The following is a 14,452-nucleotide window of genomic DNA, read 5'->3' as shown; positions in this document are numbered from 1 at the left end:
TCCTGCCGGGAGACCCTGGCTCTGGGGGACGCCCGGCCGCTCCGGAGACTTTGGGGGCGTTTGCAGGTTTTGCCTTTTTTTTCTTTTTTCCCCTCCCCTTGCTGTCTTCTGGGGTTTTCTCCCAGCTGCTCGTCCCCTGTGGCGGGGGAGCTCCCTGTGCCTGCCTGGCGGTTGTCCCCTTGCCCGCTGCCCCTTGCCTCAGGGCATGTCCCGGTCCAACAGCGTCAGCCCCCCGGGCTTCGGTGGCCCTGCACCCTGGGCAGGCACCGAGCAGCACCGCTCGGCCTGGGGTGAAGCGGAGGCCCGGGCCAATGGCTACTCCTACCCGCCACCTCCCAACAGGTCCTCGGGCAAGAAGGCCTCCCGCATGTCGAGCAGGTGGAGGAGCGAGGAAGACTACGAGCCCCAGGCAAGCCGGAGCCGTGGGGAGAGTGGCTGCAGGATGATGAGCTTTAGGTCCAAATCCGCCTGGCAGGAGCATGGTGACGACAGCCGACGTCATCGGTCCCGCCACCCGCCCGGCAGTGATTCCCCCGCTGCCCCCAACAATGCCAGCCCCCGGCAGCTGCGGGAGCAGGGGGAGGTACGACCCCGGTCCGTGGAGCTGGGGCTGGAGGAGAGACGCATCAAGGCCAAGATTGAGGAGCTGGAGGAGGAGGACGGGGACGAGGGGGACTCCGAGGCGGCCTTCTCCATGGGCAGCTGTTGCAGCAGCCTGCTGCAAATCTTCAGGTCCAAGAAGTTCCAGTCGGAGAAACTGGAGCGCCTCTATCAGCGCTACTTCTTCCGGCTCAACCAGAGCAGCCTCACCATGCTCATGGCCGTGCTGGTGCTGGTCTGTATGGTCATGCTGATCTTCCATGCCGCGCATGGCCGCTATGAGGTATCCTACGTCGTGGTGCTCTCTCTGGCCATCCTGCTGATGGTGGTGCTGTGCATAGTGTGCAACCGCAACGATTTCCACCAGGACCATATGTGGCTGGCGTGCTACTCTGTCATCCTGGTGATCCTGGCAGTGCAAGTGGTAGGGGTTCTGCTGGTGTGGCCCAGGAGTGCCTCGGAGGGCATCTGGTGGACCGTCTTCTTTATCTACAGCATCTACACGCTGCTGCCAGTGCGGATGAGGGCCGCAGTTATCAGCGGGGTGGTGCTCTCCGCCATCCACCTGGCCATCTCCCTCAAGATCAACGCGGAGGATAAGTTCCTCCTGAAGCAGGTAGGCGAGCCCCGAGCCAGTTCGGGTGTGCGCTCGGCAGCCCCCACCTGCCTGCCACGTTGAAGGGTGAGGAAGGTGGGGTTGTCTGACTTCCACAGGCCTGCCCAATGCTGGAAGGCTGACAGGGCTTTCTATCAAACCCCTAGGTTACCTGCCACAAGATGGGATGTTGTACAACATGGTGGCTAGCCTGTAATCTTGCTGCTTTTATAGCTGTGGTGTTTCCTCATTGCTGCTTTTCATTAAGGCTCTAAACGTTTAAGAAATGTGCCTTACTGGTTTCCCGTGACAGCTGCTCCAGCGCTGTCAGCCAGCCCTGCTAATGTCCTTCAGTTGTATTTAATGTAAACAGCTCTGCGCTAAGCACACCTGTGGAATGGTATCTGTGCGTGCTGCCGTGTTACTGAGAAATGTGTGGAAAGTCTTGCTGTTTTTATCAGCTAGAGGTTATCCTCGTGTGTCACTCCTGAGTCTGGGTTCGGTGTCAGCGCAGTGCTTGCTTAGGCATTGGAGAGCATGCTCCACGGGAACGTGGAATAAGCTTTTGGTTTAGCAGGAGGGTGTTTTCTCTGAGATGTGCTGGAAATATCTATGGTGAAGGAGCCCAGAGTTCATATGCAGCCAGAAAAAAAAGTTTAAAAAAAAGTATAAAAGCAGATTATTATTTAGCTGTGGTATCATGTTTAACTAGAGCAGCTCAATTCACGGGAACAATAAGACTATTATTGAATGCATTACAGTGCAATTTTTAATTACCATATCTGTATAAACAGTGGCAATACAAGGCGCCACTCTTCTTTTCAAGAGAAGCAAGCAGCCTTGGGGCTCGTGCTTTAAGCTTACCAGACACCTTGGCAAACCATTGACTTAACACGTCGTAGCTATGTGGTAATCGCCATCCCTCTGATGAGCAGGACTCTGAACAAGGATGAGCCTGTCACAGAGTCAGCCCTGATGCTTGTATGTAATTGGGGATTGTTTATTAAAATCAGGTGTTTGGTAGCTTTACAGCCCTATCACATAATAAAAAATAAAGCCTTGCACTTGCAGTGTCTGCCTTGAGTCTTACTTCTAAGTTGTTTTGAGTTCCACCTATTGCAGTGTCAGGAAAAGTTGTAGGGCTTAAATAAAACTTCAGTAGGATGGGGCTGTTGCTGCTCTGCTCTACAAAGTAGCCCATGAAATTACTCATTCTTCCTCCCCTCTATTCTCTCCTCCCCGCTCAGTTAAGCCTGCTTGGACAGTTTCTGGCTTTGTTCTTAGTTTGTTACAGATATTTTTATAAACTGTACATGGCATATCTTTCTTATGCTTGATATAAATGGCTTTTTGTACATTTCCAGCAGAGCATACACTGTAAACGGGACAGTTGCTGTTTTTCTGCTTAACTTGGAAAAGTTTGCTCATGGCCTCAGCTCTTCCTTGCTGGGGCTCTGGTTCTGCAAAGCCTTGTGCGTGCTCTTAACTTGATAAACTGAGACTTGTCCTATTGAATTCAGTGTATTTGGAGACTGTATTCTTACATATGAAGGCAGAGCTCGTCATGGTTATGGCCAGAATACTTAGCAGTCTGTTACAAGCAAAGTTGAGTTTGGAGGATACTAACGAGTGCATAAAATATCGTTATGTTGGAAAGTGTCAGTAACTGTATTTTAATGGAAAGGAGCCTAAATCACAAAGGCCAAATGTTTGACTCCCTCAGTGGAGAATCTGGGATAATGATAGCTCCCTCCCTTTCCAAATGCAGCAGGGTTATTTGTAAGAGGTTGAGCTTGTGTATAAATGTGCAGTTGTTGAAGGTAAAAGCAGTAGGTGATGTTACAGTATGCACAAATCTGTGCATGACACAGTTGCTTTCCCTTTCATACTGGAACTGAGTTTTCATGCAGTTTGGCAATAAATGTTCAGTTAATGAGGAATGTCTTAGGAGTACTCTTACTTTGTTTATAAAGGCAGAGTGTCTCTCCATATTGCATATTTATTTTTCCTACTAACACCAAATGCCGGTCTCTATCTTGCTGTGGTCTACGTTGGCGTAGCTCTGGCTGAATTCAGTGGGGTTGTACAAGGCCAAGAATCAGATTCCTTGCACGTTTGCGTAGGAACATGAGCTGCTATCTCTGGCTGTCTGATAGAAAAATCTGTTTCTGCCGAGCACATCACCTCACAACTATTAACAGGCCTTCCTCGCTGGGGCTGTATCTCATTGCCATGGAAATCTGTTGCATTCAGCTCTGCCCCACTGATGCACGCAAGCCCTGTTTTCCCCCTTCAAACTAACAGGGGCGAAAGTAGATGAAGACCAGATAAATTGAGAAAGAGGGGGTTAAGCTGTTTTCAGTGACTTCACGCTGGCGGTCACATCAGCCTGGGTTTTGTGGAGCAGGAGTGGATGTGAATGCATTTGTGACTACGTGACCAGATGGTTCTCTATCCACGGCAGTCACAGAAGAAAGGCTGGTTAGGATGTGTATCCCCTTTCCTCTCTTTTTCATGGCATTTTTAGCCATAATACTTAAACGAGTTCTTCTTTGTGTGGGCTTTTTTCTTTTAATCTTCTCCCAGTTGTTTCCAAGCTAGGAAAAATCATACACTCTTGTTATGATACACTAACATTCAAAGCTGAGTGACTCTTGTGTAGACTCCTGAGCACTTTTGTGAGGCTCAGGAGCCTGTTGAAAACCTGGCTGCTCCTCTTTCTCAAGAGAGTGAAATTCTTGGTTTTAGGAGAAAGGCAGCTTGTTGGATTCCCTTGCTGAGGATGCATGATTTTATTGTCTGAATTACCTTCTCCTAGCACTACTGGACTTCTCTGTCACCAAAGTCTCTGGTCCGAGGCTATGCTAGTCAGGCTTCATGAAAGGGTTAAGGCAGTCCGCTATTTCTGAATCAGTAAAGTGACAGGAATAAAGGTAGTTGTGATTGTTCAGTCTTAACTGAGCTGCTTTTTTAATAATTCTTCTGGGGTCACTGGACTTTGAAAGTAGGCTCTGACTTCTGTTTCCTGCCTGAAGAAGTTTGGGGTCTGTCTTTCAGGAGTGCCCTGAGCACCCCTGGCAAAAGCAGCAGGTATACTTGGTACCTCTGCGAGCCTGATCAGGTAGGGGCAATGATCTTGGCTTCTTGGAGTGATGTTTGATTGGAACCAAAAAATGCTAATTAATACAAATTATTGCATTATATTCAAAAGTTATTCACTGCTGAGGAAGGGGAGAAAAAGAAATCGTGTGTTTGAGAATTTACTCGCATCCGAAGACTGCTGCTGGAAGCAGAGCACATTAAATATATGACACTCTGCCAACTACAAATCTTGGTTGCTTAAAGGTTTTTCTTGTGTACCTATGATCAATTAATTCTAGAGGGACTGCTTTCGGATTTATTGGGGAGGGGATGACTGCATTTGTCTTCAGGCTTGTGTCCTTGTGTTATTCTGGGACAGTTTGGATTACAAATTGTGTTTCAATGCACACAAGTCTGTCTTCCTCTCTTTGTATATATAGTGTATCTCTTTTTAGGCCAGTCTTTTCCATGTGTTGGTTTTGATACACTTCCAGGCTCTGAAAACACATTTGACTCCAGGATTCATTTAAGAAGTACTTTACGTGCGAATGAGACTGTCTAATACTTAACTGAGAAGGAAATATATGATTTATCAATAAACTGTCTTGTGTTCACAACAAAGATGATACTGATTTTATATTCCGGTAGAAACAAACTACCTAGCTGACCCACAAACTTGTACAGACGCATGGGAAGAACTTACAGCGTATGGGTTGCAGATGTTTAACTGAAGTCATGTGAGTAGACCAGCTGTCCTCACTGCAGATAGTCTTGAGTAAGCACTGGCATTTTTGTAAGACTAGGGGCTAAGGGACACGGAGTTTCACAACAGAGTTTATTGGGCTCTGAATCAGACTTAAAAAGGGATGGGGATTGTGTGTGGGAGTGGGTGGGGGGCCAGGGGTAAGGGATAAGAATGCCATATACAAACATCAAACAAACCTGTGGTCTGAGGTTAGATTTACTTCTGTTTTCCCATCCAAACCTGTTTTATTGTAACTTTCTGAGATTCCTTCTTCAAGGATACAGTTAAGCCTTTGTAGTTTATTAACTCAGTGTGAGTAGGTGACTGTTAAGGTACCAGAAAACCAGAAGACTGGGAAAGATAAATACTTTTTTTTTTTTGGTCCTGTGTCAGTAACCTCCCGAAAGAGAAACCGAAATGCTCTGATCTCTTTCCTCCCCAAATACTACCGCAAACCTTCTGCAAAGGATCTCTGATGGCGCAGTTCTGAAGAGCTGCCCCAGCACATGGGTCTTGTTTATGGCACTCTGATTCAAGGCTCCTGATGTTGAGCTCCTTCTTGCTCGGCCCCTTTCCATACGTCTCCATCATAACAACATTACATTAGTACTCCTCATCCTTCACTTCTGAGAACTGTGTACGTGTTGGCCTTTCTCCCTGTCAGTCCACGTTAATGGTACATGATTGATCTGCAGCTGCATGGTGGCTCTCTCGAAAGTGTAGCATTTCAGTTTAACCATTTCTAGGAAGATGTTGGTATGAAAACATGTGTAGTCTCTCTTTTTCTGTTCCCTAAATAAACTGTCACTTCAGCAGGGCTAAAAACAACTTCTTACTGTAATAGGATATCGACTAGAGTCTTGTGGATATCTTCTAGCATCTCGTAAAGATGCTTTTTAGATGCAATTTAAATGGCATTCAACGAGAAGCTAGTCACATAGCAGGAGAAATAGTACTGTATATTCCAACTCAGCCTCAGTGTGCTTAAGATATGTAGGTGATGACTGATTTTGAGACTAACAGGTTCTCAAAAGTACATTACTCAAGTCACTGTATTGCACTTTCATTGTCTTCAAGTGGCCTTTATTTATAAAGAAGGAGAGATGAGCTACCTGAAATGCAGATAGATCTGTGTGTCACTTTTCTTATGGTTGTTTGCTGCCTGTTTTACTTTCGTCCACCTGGAAAATAAATTTGAGTAATGTTCATTTAGGATGTGATTTTAAGGCATTCGGCCACATGGGGCCAGATACCGTCTACCTCAAACAGCATTTAATGTCCTGTTCTGCATAAACATTGATATCGGTAGAGCTCTCATACAGCAAGATGTGCTCCAGCACTGCTAACAACTGCAGAATCTGCCTGAGCAGCAGTTTGACTGAAGTTAGTAAAAATTGATGATTTGTGGTCATTTGTTTAGGGAGAAAATGGCAACCCGAAATATTCAGTAACTGTTGCGTTGATAGTTGCCTCCCTAGTGTAATTCTATAACAGAGGTAATTAATTAAATCCCTGAGGTATTGTATATCAATTAGTCCTTAGTAGGAATATTGTCTGTATTTCTTGGGAATGCATGTGTTGCTTGAGGTTTACAAAGGCATACCTGTTTTTCTTACCTCCTAAATTACCCTATGATCCTGCTGCCTCCTAATCTCCCCCCCTTGCTTTAACCTCCTTCCCACCATCCTGCATTAGTTTGATATTTCACTGTAATGTTCACTGGTATCAATAACTGTTAGTGTAATAGCATTTGAGTGCTGTGCATCTAATTTCTCCGCGTTCCTGGATTCTTAATAGGTTCGTTGTCTCGGTAAATGGACCCATTTGACTCAATTCTCTCAGCCTTGCGGTAGCGATCGCAGTCTCATAGCTGACTTGGATCTCGGTGAATTGAAGGCGAAACCTGATGGGGATGATTTAGGTGCATTGCTCTGCCAGATGCATTAATTCTAGCAAAAGAATTTTGTCCTTCCAGGTATTTTTGACACGCTTGAAAAGGCACGGTGTGCTAGTTCTGTTTATTTCTGGAGAGGTGAAGATACTTCGGCAAAATGTTGGGATTCATCAAGATGCGTGAGGCAGAAGGATAGCTTTCCATGTCCTAATCTTACAAAGCAGTCATTGACTTGTCCTTCAGTGTCCTGGGCTCGATGGCTTGGTTTGACACCAATGTGACCCCTATGCTCTGTCAGAGACCTGTCCAAGGCAGGACATCTTATTTACACGGTCTTTTGTGATTAACTGCATTCAGATGATTTATAAACCTGAATGGCAGTGGAAACAAAATGCTGATTATCTTAGTGCTAAAGGCTCGCTGGAACTGGTTGTGCCCTCCGGGGCCTGAATCGGCTCAGCGCTTCCTAAATGCCCTTTTGCTCCAAGTTCACTGTTGCTTGGGCAGCGCTGCCGAGGTCTGGGGTGGAAGAGGACTGGGACTCTGCCCAGCTGGAATGTGAACTTTGGGCACCAGACTGTCCTCCAAATGCTTTCAATTTGTGTTCGGTCAGCTAATCTTTCAGTCATGCACCATAGCTCCCTCTCAGTCTTTTAAGAAAATTGGAACAATTGCTAACATTTTGGCCATTGCAGTAGTTGGAATAGTTACAGTCTTTTGGGAATAGCTGGTTTTGTCTTCATATTTTGGTACTGGATATTACTCATTTTCTAATCAACCTAAAAGAACTTTCCTTCTGTCCTGGTAGAAGAAGCAATCTCCAGCAGCAGCTGAAACACCGAGAGGTAAAAATTGAAATTATTTTGACAGCAGCTTCCATGTGTGTGGTAAAGTGGTTCACCCTGTAGCTGGTAGTGGCTTCTGAGAACCCGTGCTTTGAAAAGTTCCTGTCTTCCTCCCCCCGCCCCTCCCCGTGCAGGTGGGTGCGGTTCAGAGAAAATACCCTGCTTTTGTTTGGGGAGGTGGAAGACAGGGCTCCAAGTTTTGCTAGCCTTGGGCAAGCTTTATCTTCCTGTCTGCTTTATATTGCAGGATTTACATGGCACCTTGCACAGGTAATATGTACCCAGAAAGTGTAGTGCGGAGGGAGCCGGAGCACACCAGAGTCTCCCTCAAGCCTTCCAGCTGCTACATGATTTCATGATGTGCTACATGTTTTTTTTTTTCATGGCACAGAGGGGTAGGACAGTGACAAAGTGTGTGCAAGGAATATGAAGATTCACAGCTTCTGGGAAGTGGGTGGGGTTCCTGTATAACTGCTGTGTGACTTTTTTCATTTCCTGTGAGTCCTGTGTTTTGATGTGGGATATACTCAATGTTAGTTCCTTCCCTCCTTCTGAAGTCTAGCCTAGTGATCTGAACTTGTGGTATCTTGCATCCAAGTGATGCTCTTTCTTCTTTTTGTTTTGACATTGATGATACTTAAAAAAAAAAAAATAATTTGTCTTTACCTGAGATGTATCATGCTGCTGCCAGAAATTTAATTTGATTCATTATTATGGAGTCCTCAGGCTAGGTAAAAACCCAAGGGGAAATCTCATGTGAATGAAAAAACACAACCCCGAAGATATTAAAAAGGATAATCTAGTTATGAGGGGGTGTGAGAAACAGACAAGAACTTTAATATTTGTCTCCTGAACTCCAAAATGTTCTCACCTTATCATAGGAAAGCTTAAAGTTTCTAGCACTTAATAAGATCACACATAAAATGGCTGTCATGCCAAGACAAGAGTCAAAATGCTTTTTAGCACCTGCAACTGGACCACTCCCAAGGAAATCTGTACTTGATGTTTTACGATGGTGATAAGTCTTGCCAGCTTCATCGCTGGCAGGTACAAGAATGGCATTGTTGAACAGATCTGTGGTAGAATTTAGCATAAGGTGGTCTTGTTCTGACACTCAGAGAAATGGACTGAACACAATTAAAGCTCAGCCTTCTGCTTTCAACCTTGTGTTTGAACATTCGGGAAGCCCTTCCCCCACCAGAAGCCTGATAGTTAGACAAGCTTGTGAACTGCTTCAGCCAGACACAGTCAGTTTTGCACCGCAAAGATGATGTGTTTACAAGTGGTAAGAAACCCCACAGTTTAAGAATTCATGGACAGCGTTGGCATCACCAACAGTATTGCTTCTAGTGCCAGGCTGGCCTCACTGATGCTGAGTAGGATTTTCATTACAGCATTCACTGTAGAAAGTTTCATTGTATTGTCAGGCTTTGTTCTGCAAATAAAATATCTTTATGTACTTTTTTCTTCATATTTATGTCACTAATGCAATTGCAATATATCCTTACTCTCTTCCCCAGACATCAAGAACACAAATCATGTTTGTGTGTTTAAGATGTTATCCAGACTGTCTGTAGTAATAGCATCAAGCAAATCCAGTGTGCACTGTATGGTCATCATTTGTGGCTTCTGGTATTTCTGCTGCTATGAAGTAGGAGAAGAGAAATATATTTCAAAGCATCCTCAATCCTGCCCCGATATTGTTTTTAATTCCCCTAGCCTAGACTGCTTCTTCCGATGAGTTTTCAGATGAAATATTAAACTTCTTTTCTTTTCATGAAAAGTTTTACACATCCATGCAACACCCACAAAAATTTTTACTGTGAATTGGGCCTTTGTGGTACTGCTGTGCTTGGCTATCATCCTCCCTTTTCCTGGGAAACTTCTTTTGGGAGGTTGAGTTGGGGATTAAAGCTGCTCTACAAATTTAACATACACATTCCACTAGCATGCATCTTTGCAAGACAGTAAACAAAGGACTGTGCTGATGCAACAGAGGGGGAATATAAATGAAGAAAGGTTTGTGTTTTCTCCCCCCCCTTCCCAAATGTTCCCGGGACATTTCTAATGTCCCCCCCGACATTAGAAATTGATCTCTCAAAACAGCAACTTACGCAAACTGTTTATTCCTTAAATGTGTTTGCAGCTTGTATAAGACATTCTGTCTCACTTCATAGTCAAAAGAAAAGGCTATGACATTGCTTGCAAGAATCTGTCGTAAAACATTGCTAATGCAGACAGTTCCCTGGCTGTATTTTCCCCTCCAGAAAAAGCCATGACTCCTTCCCTTTATTCCCTGCTCTAGACTAAATGCTACAAGCACTGATCTCTGTGTCCCCTCAGACTCTGAAAACTGAATTCTTAGAGCTAGCGATGTGGTAAGGGACTACTCAAATCGGTATTTCTAAAAACAGTAGTTTGCTGGTCAGCCCACAGATGACAGAGCTACTCAGATATGCTTGCTGAGTGATGAACTCTTTCCATTTGCTGGGAGGTACCCAACAGCAGCTTTGTGTGTATTCTTGCTTAATGCATGGGTATTTATGCACAGAATTGCACAAACGGGTGGACCAAGGGATACGTTGTTAATGAAGATGTTTCCAACTGAATGGGATTTCTTTTTTTCGGGCAGGTTGTTACCAGTAATCTCATAGGGGAAAGGAAGAAATGATCTGAGGTACTAGGAAAGGAGGATACTCTGCAGTGTGGTGGGAGACTGTGTAATTAAAATGTCAGTCTCACTCATGCTAAAAGCTAACTGCAGTCTTTAAAACTGTTAAATGTGAAGTAGGTTACTAGTGTGGGAACTGCTATTGCGGGGTGAACTCTCTGGATCAGGTTACTAGTGTGGGAACTGCTATTGCGGGTGAACTCTGGATCTTAAGGCCAGGAAGGACTACTGAGCTTGTTTAACACTACTTGCTGAACAATTCTTCTCTTACACATAATGATTTCTTCTGTTCAGGTGGTGTGGAGGGAAAAAAAAAAGTTTAAATGCTGAATTGCATGGTATTTGTCAGTTGAAAAAGCAATCTGCAGTGATCTCTGAACTGAAGGTGAACTGAACCAGTACTTTTTTTTCCTTTCCACTCTTAATAAGACAGGATTATAACACCCTGTGATGGAACATATTGGGGGTATTTTCCTGCTCAAGGTGGCGGCATCTACTTAAAACATAACACAGATGGTTATGTTAGTTTGTGAAGGGGCTCTGATATCATGCCCAGAACATACTGGGTAATTATGTTCTTGCCTTCTTAATTGATGTTGAATATGGCATTTTTCTTTGCTTCATTTCTATTCTGGACTCTTTAGCAGTACACCACCAAATAGCTGCTGTGCATATGTGGGTTTTACTATCATATCTGAGAAATTTGCAAGGCTGTTGACAAGCCAGAAAAATGAGGGAATAGAGCTCAGGCTTGTATCTTCTTAGTCATGTTGGTGTGCTGGAGCAAGCGGCACCCCCCTGGTATGACAGATGCACTGATAACTTTTGAAAGCTACAAAACCAGAGATGATATGGTTGAAGGATACTTCCAGAGGTCAGTTACGCCATCCCACTGCACCAAGACAAGACCAAGTCAGCCTAAACCATTTGTGACAGGTACTAATCACAGATCCATCTGAAAAAACCCTCCTTTGTATATGTGTTCTTTGGGTCACAAAGGTGTTGATGTGCTTTCTTGTTTGTTTTGTTGGGTTGCTTTAAGCAAACAAGCAAGCATAGCCCTGGGTAGGAGCAGATAGTGAAGAAGAGATGTCAGTGACTAGAGCTGTCTGGCTGCTCTTAGCTGAAACTGGCTCTTAGTTTCCTTGTTTCACCTTGTTTCATCTTTAGTTCCCACCCAAAGCCTGCAGTTCTCTATTTGTCACAAACAGTACATTTGTATGACATCTGGCACAGCTGTGTCTCATTCCTGAATGAGGCCTTCTTGAAAGCACTGCAGTAAAAGCAATAAGCTTGAAGGTTAAGTGTCCCTTCACAGGTGACTTCCCTTTCAGTGCCTAGTCCTTCTCAGCTGTTAGGATAGGTGTACGTGGTTAACTTGTTAGCACTCCAGGGCTGCTCCGGGGGCTTTTAAAAGTGTATGCTTTTTGCAGCTGTGGTCAAAATGACTGAACAAATACTTAAGGAAGTATTTTCTGAAAATATTTTCATCTCTCAGGGAAAGTTAGGAGACTGCATTTATTTTTTTTGTTTTCTTTCTTCCCTAATGTAGATAATGCGTGTCTGGCTGTAGTCATGACACTAAAGGTTTGTCCAAGTAATGATGTCTAGGAAAGGTAACCCCAGGTGGATTAGTTAAACCACAATATAGAGCCCACTATATAGAGACTGTAGTCCACTGCTGAAATCACCTTACTCTTCTATTTTAGATGCAAATGGACCTAGTTAATTTAATTCACTTCCAGGGGGAATGCAAACTAAATAAAGTAACGCTTGTTGAGAGGAGTGTTCACACAGGTTTAAATAATTTTCTTCAATTTATTTTGATGAACTTTTCTGAACAGACCAATCTTTACCATAATATCTCTAGGGTAAGACTGTAGCTTGTGTAAGTCAGGAGTACTTTATATAATTAACTTAGTGCATTGCCCATATATGCCATTTTCTATTAGAGGAGATAGTGTCACCCTCTGTGCTACGTGCTTACCCCCTTGGCAAGGGCTGGGGCCGGTTATGATAGGGACAGAGTCAAGAGAGGAGCTTATCTGTCACGTTTAGCCAGCCCTTGGTCCTGTTACCAAAGCTGCTTCTCAGGAACCTGGTTGTGAGTGTCTCCTCGATATGACTGCTTCTGTGCAAGGGACTGCTGCGACTGCTCATGACCCATCCTTGACAGAGAAATGATCTGCTTTCGGAGGTCCTGGCCTCTTGCTTGGGGCTGAGAGTAAACCTTTTCATTGCCAATTCCTTACCAGCTGTGACTGTGACAATATACTGTAATAAGAGGTAGGTCTAGGATCCCTGCTTGGGGCTGAGAGAAAACCTTTTCATTGCCAATTCCTTACCAGCTGTGACTGTGACAATATACTGTAATAAGAGGGGTCTAGGATGTGACGCTCTTCTGCGTCTTTCCTGGGAGAAGCTCCTTTGGTTTTCATCAGCTCTTCTGTTTAAGCCATTTCTTGCAATACTGCATGCGCTATTCAGCCAGTGCCTTGCCGCAATGTGAGCATATCCACTGCATGTAAAACTTCAGGGGGAGAGATGCTGACAGCTCCCTGCCTGCCAAACCTCCTGCTGAAGATTATTGGAGAAATATTATGCTCCATTCAAATGGGCAGCATTGTAACATTGGCTTGCTGGTGGAAACTTAGTGTTTTGGTCTGGGCAGAGTGGGAAAAAGTGTTGATTTCCTTTCAGTAAAGAAGAAAAAAACGCGAAAGGTGCCTTCTGCACAAACAGTGGTCTTAGGCAGGGCTGCAGTTTCCTGGGCCGAGTTAAACAACTTTTGAATCTTAATGGCCAGGATACCTCCTTCTCCCTCTGCTATTCCCTGTCCCAGCCAGATCTAACAGGAATCTTACCTCTGTTCAAACCATACCCTAAATCCTTGTTGCCTTGTCTAGTTTTTTATTTAGCACCACAAGAAATGAGTTGGATTCTAAATGCTTTCTGCCTATCACCAAAAATACCTTTTTCCCTCTGGCTGTTTGCAAAGTGCCTTTGACTCCCCTTGGGGCTTTTCTGTACGAAGGGACAGCTGGTGTAGAACAATAGTGACCGATCCTCACATTACTGAAAGGCATCTGTCTTGTACTAGCCACCCTGCAGTGCACATTTTTCAGAGAGATGCTGGTGGAAGATGTGTCGACAGTGTCTCCTGTCTCTCTCCCCAGCCTGACTCCTCTGTAGGTCCTGGCAAAAAGAGAAGAAATACTGTAAAAAAAAATTAGTAGTTGGAGGTGCATATTCCTCTTCTTCACCCATGTGGTAATGGATCAGAGGCTTTGGTTTTCCAGAGTTTTGGTCATGTGTACTTTAGCAGCAGTACCTGCCAAAGAGATGGTCAAACTCAGTAACTGAAATATTTTTTGCTCCCAGCCTGGTTTCAGCCCAAATCAACCAAAGTTGGTTTAGACCATTTATTTGGACCAAAATAGTCTGGGAGATGCACATATGCGCATGAGTGGGCAGATCAGAGGTGTGGGTATCATCTAGTGAGAAAACAGTGTCAAGGAGCTAGGAGCAAACACAGATGTGGCTGAAGGATCTTAAGGACAACATCCTGATAGGGACATATGCTGCTTTCAGACTTTGCTGGAGGGAAGGGCATAAAGCCCTATTTCCAGGAAACCCTTAACATAACAGGAGAGAGGATGGCCAAGCATGGTCTTTCCACCTGCTGCAGCCCACCCTTCCTCTCCTGTTTCCTTGCTTTCACCTCCTCAATGATGTGAACAGCCGCAGTAGAAGGCCCTAGGCAGTGCTGCTCTGTGTTCCTGCTGCTGGTGCTTATTTTACTGGTGCATTTTACATGTGCAGATAGCTAGGATGAGCCCTGGCAGCCGTCAGCTTTCACTGACAGAAATCAAATGGTGTTGCTTACTGACAAAAGGAGACAGTTGCATAAGGTATCTGCGGCTGCAGAGTGGATCTCCGTTGCCTCGTGCTCCAAAGTGACAGCAGAGAACAGTTTGTTTCAGTGGCTGTTACCTCCTCTTACCTTGGTAAGAAGCTCCAA

General features: G+C 44.6%; 1 protein-coding gene across 1 annotated transcript in view; it reads left to right on the top strand.

Annotated features, from left to right (window-relative positions):
• Window positions 1–195: 195 nt before the first annotated feature.
• The window catches only part of ADCY5 (adenylate cyclase 5), a 234,247-nt gene continuing 219,990 nt past the window's right edge, over window positions 196–14,452 (top strand). Inside the window, exon 1 of the mRNA XM_009274991.2 lies at window positions 196–1,216. Coding sequence (XP_009273266.2) covers window positions 206–1,216 — 1,011 coding nt within the window. The 5' untranslated portion in view covers window positions 196–205. The remainder of the gene's footprint in view (window positions 1,217–14,452) is intronic.

The sequence above is a fragment of the Aptenodytes forsteri genome, unplaced genomic scaffold, assembly GCF_000699145.1.
Source record: "Aptenodytes forsteri isolate BGI_AS27 unplaced genomic scaffold, ASM69914v1 Scaffold255, whole genome shotgun sequence".
Taxonomy (NCBI): Eukaryota; Metazoa; Chordata; class Aves; order Sphenisciformes; family Spheniscidae; genus Aptenodytes; species Aptenodytes forsteri.
The sequence above is the reverse complement of the archived record's forward strand: the minus strand, read 5'-3'. Positions and strand labels throughout refer to the sequence as shown.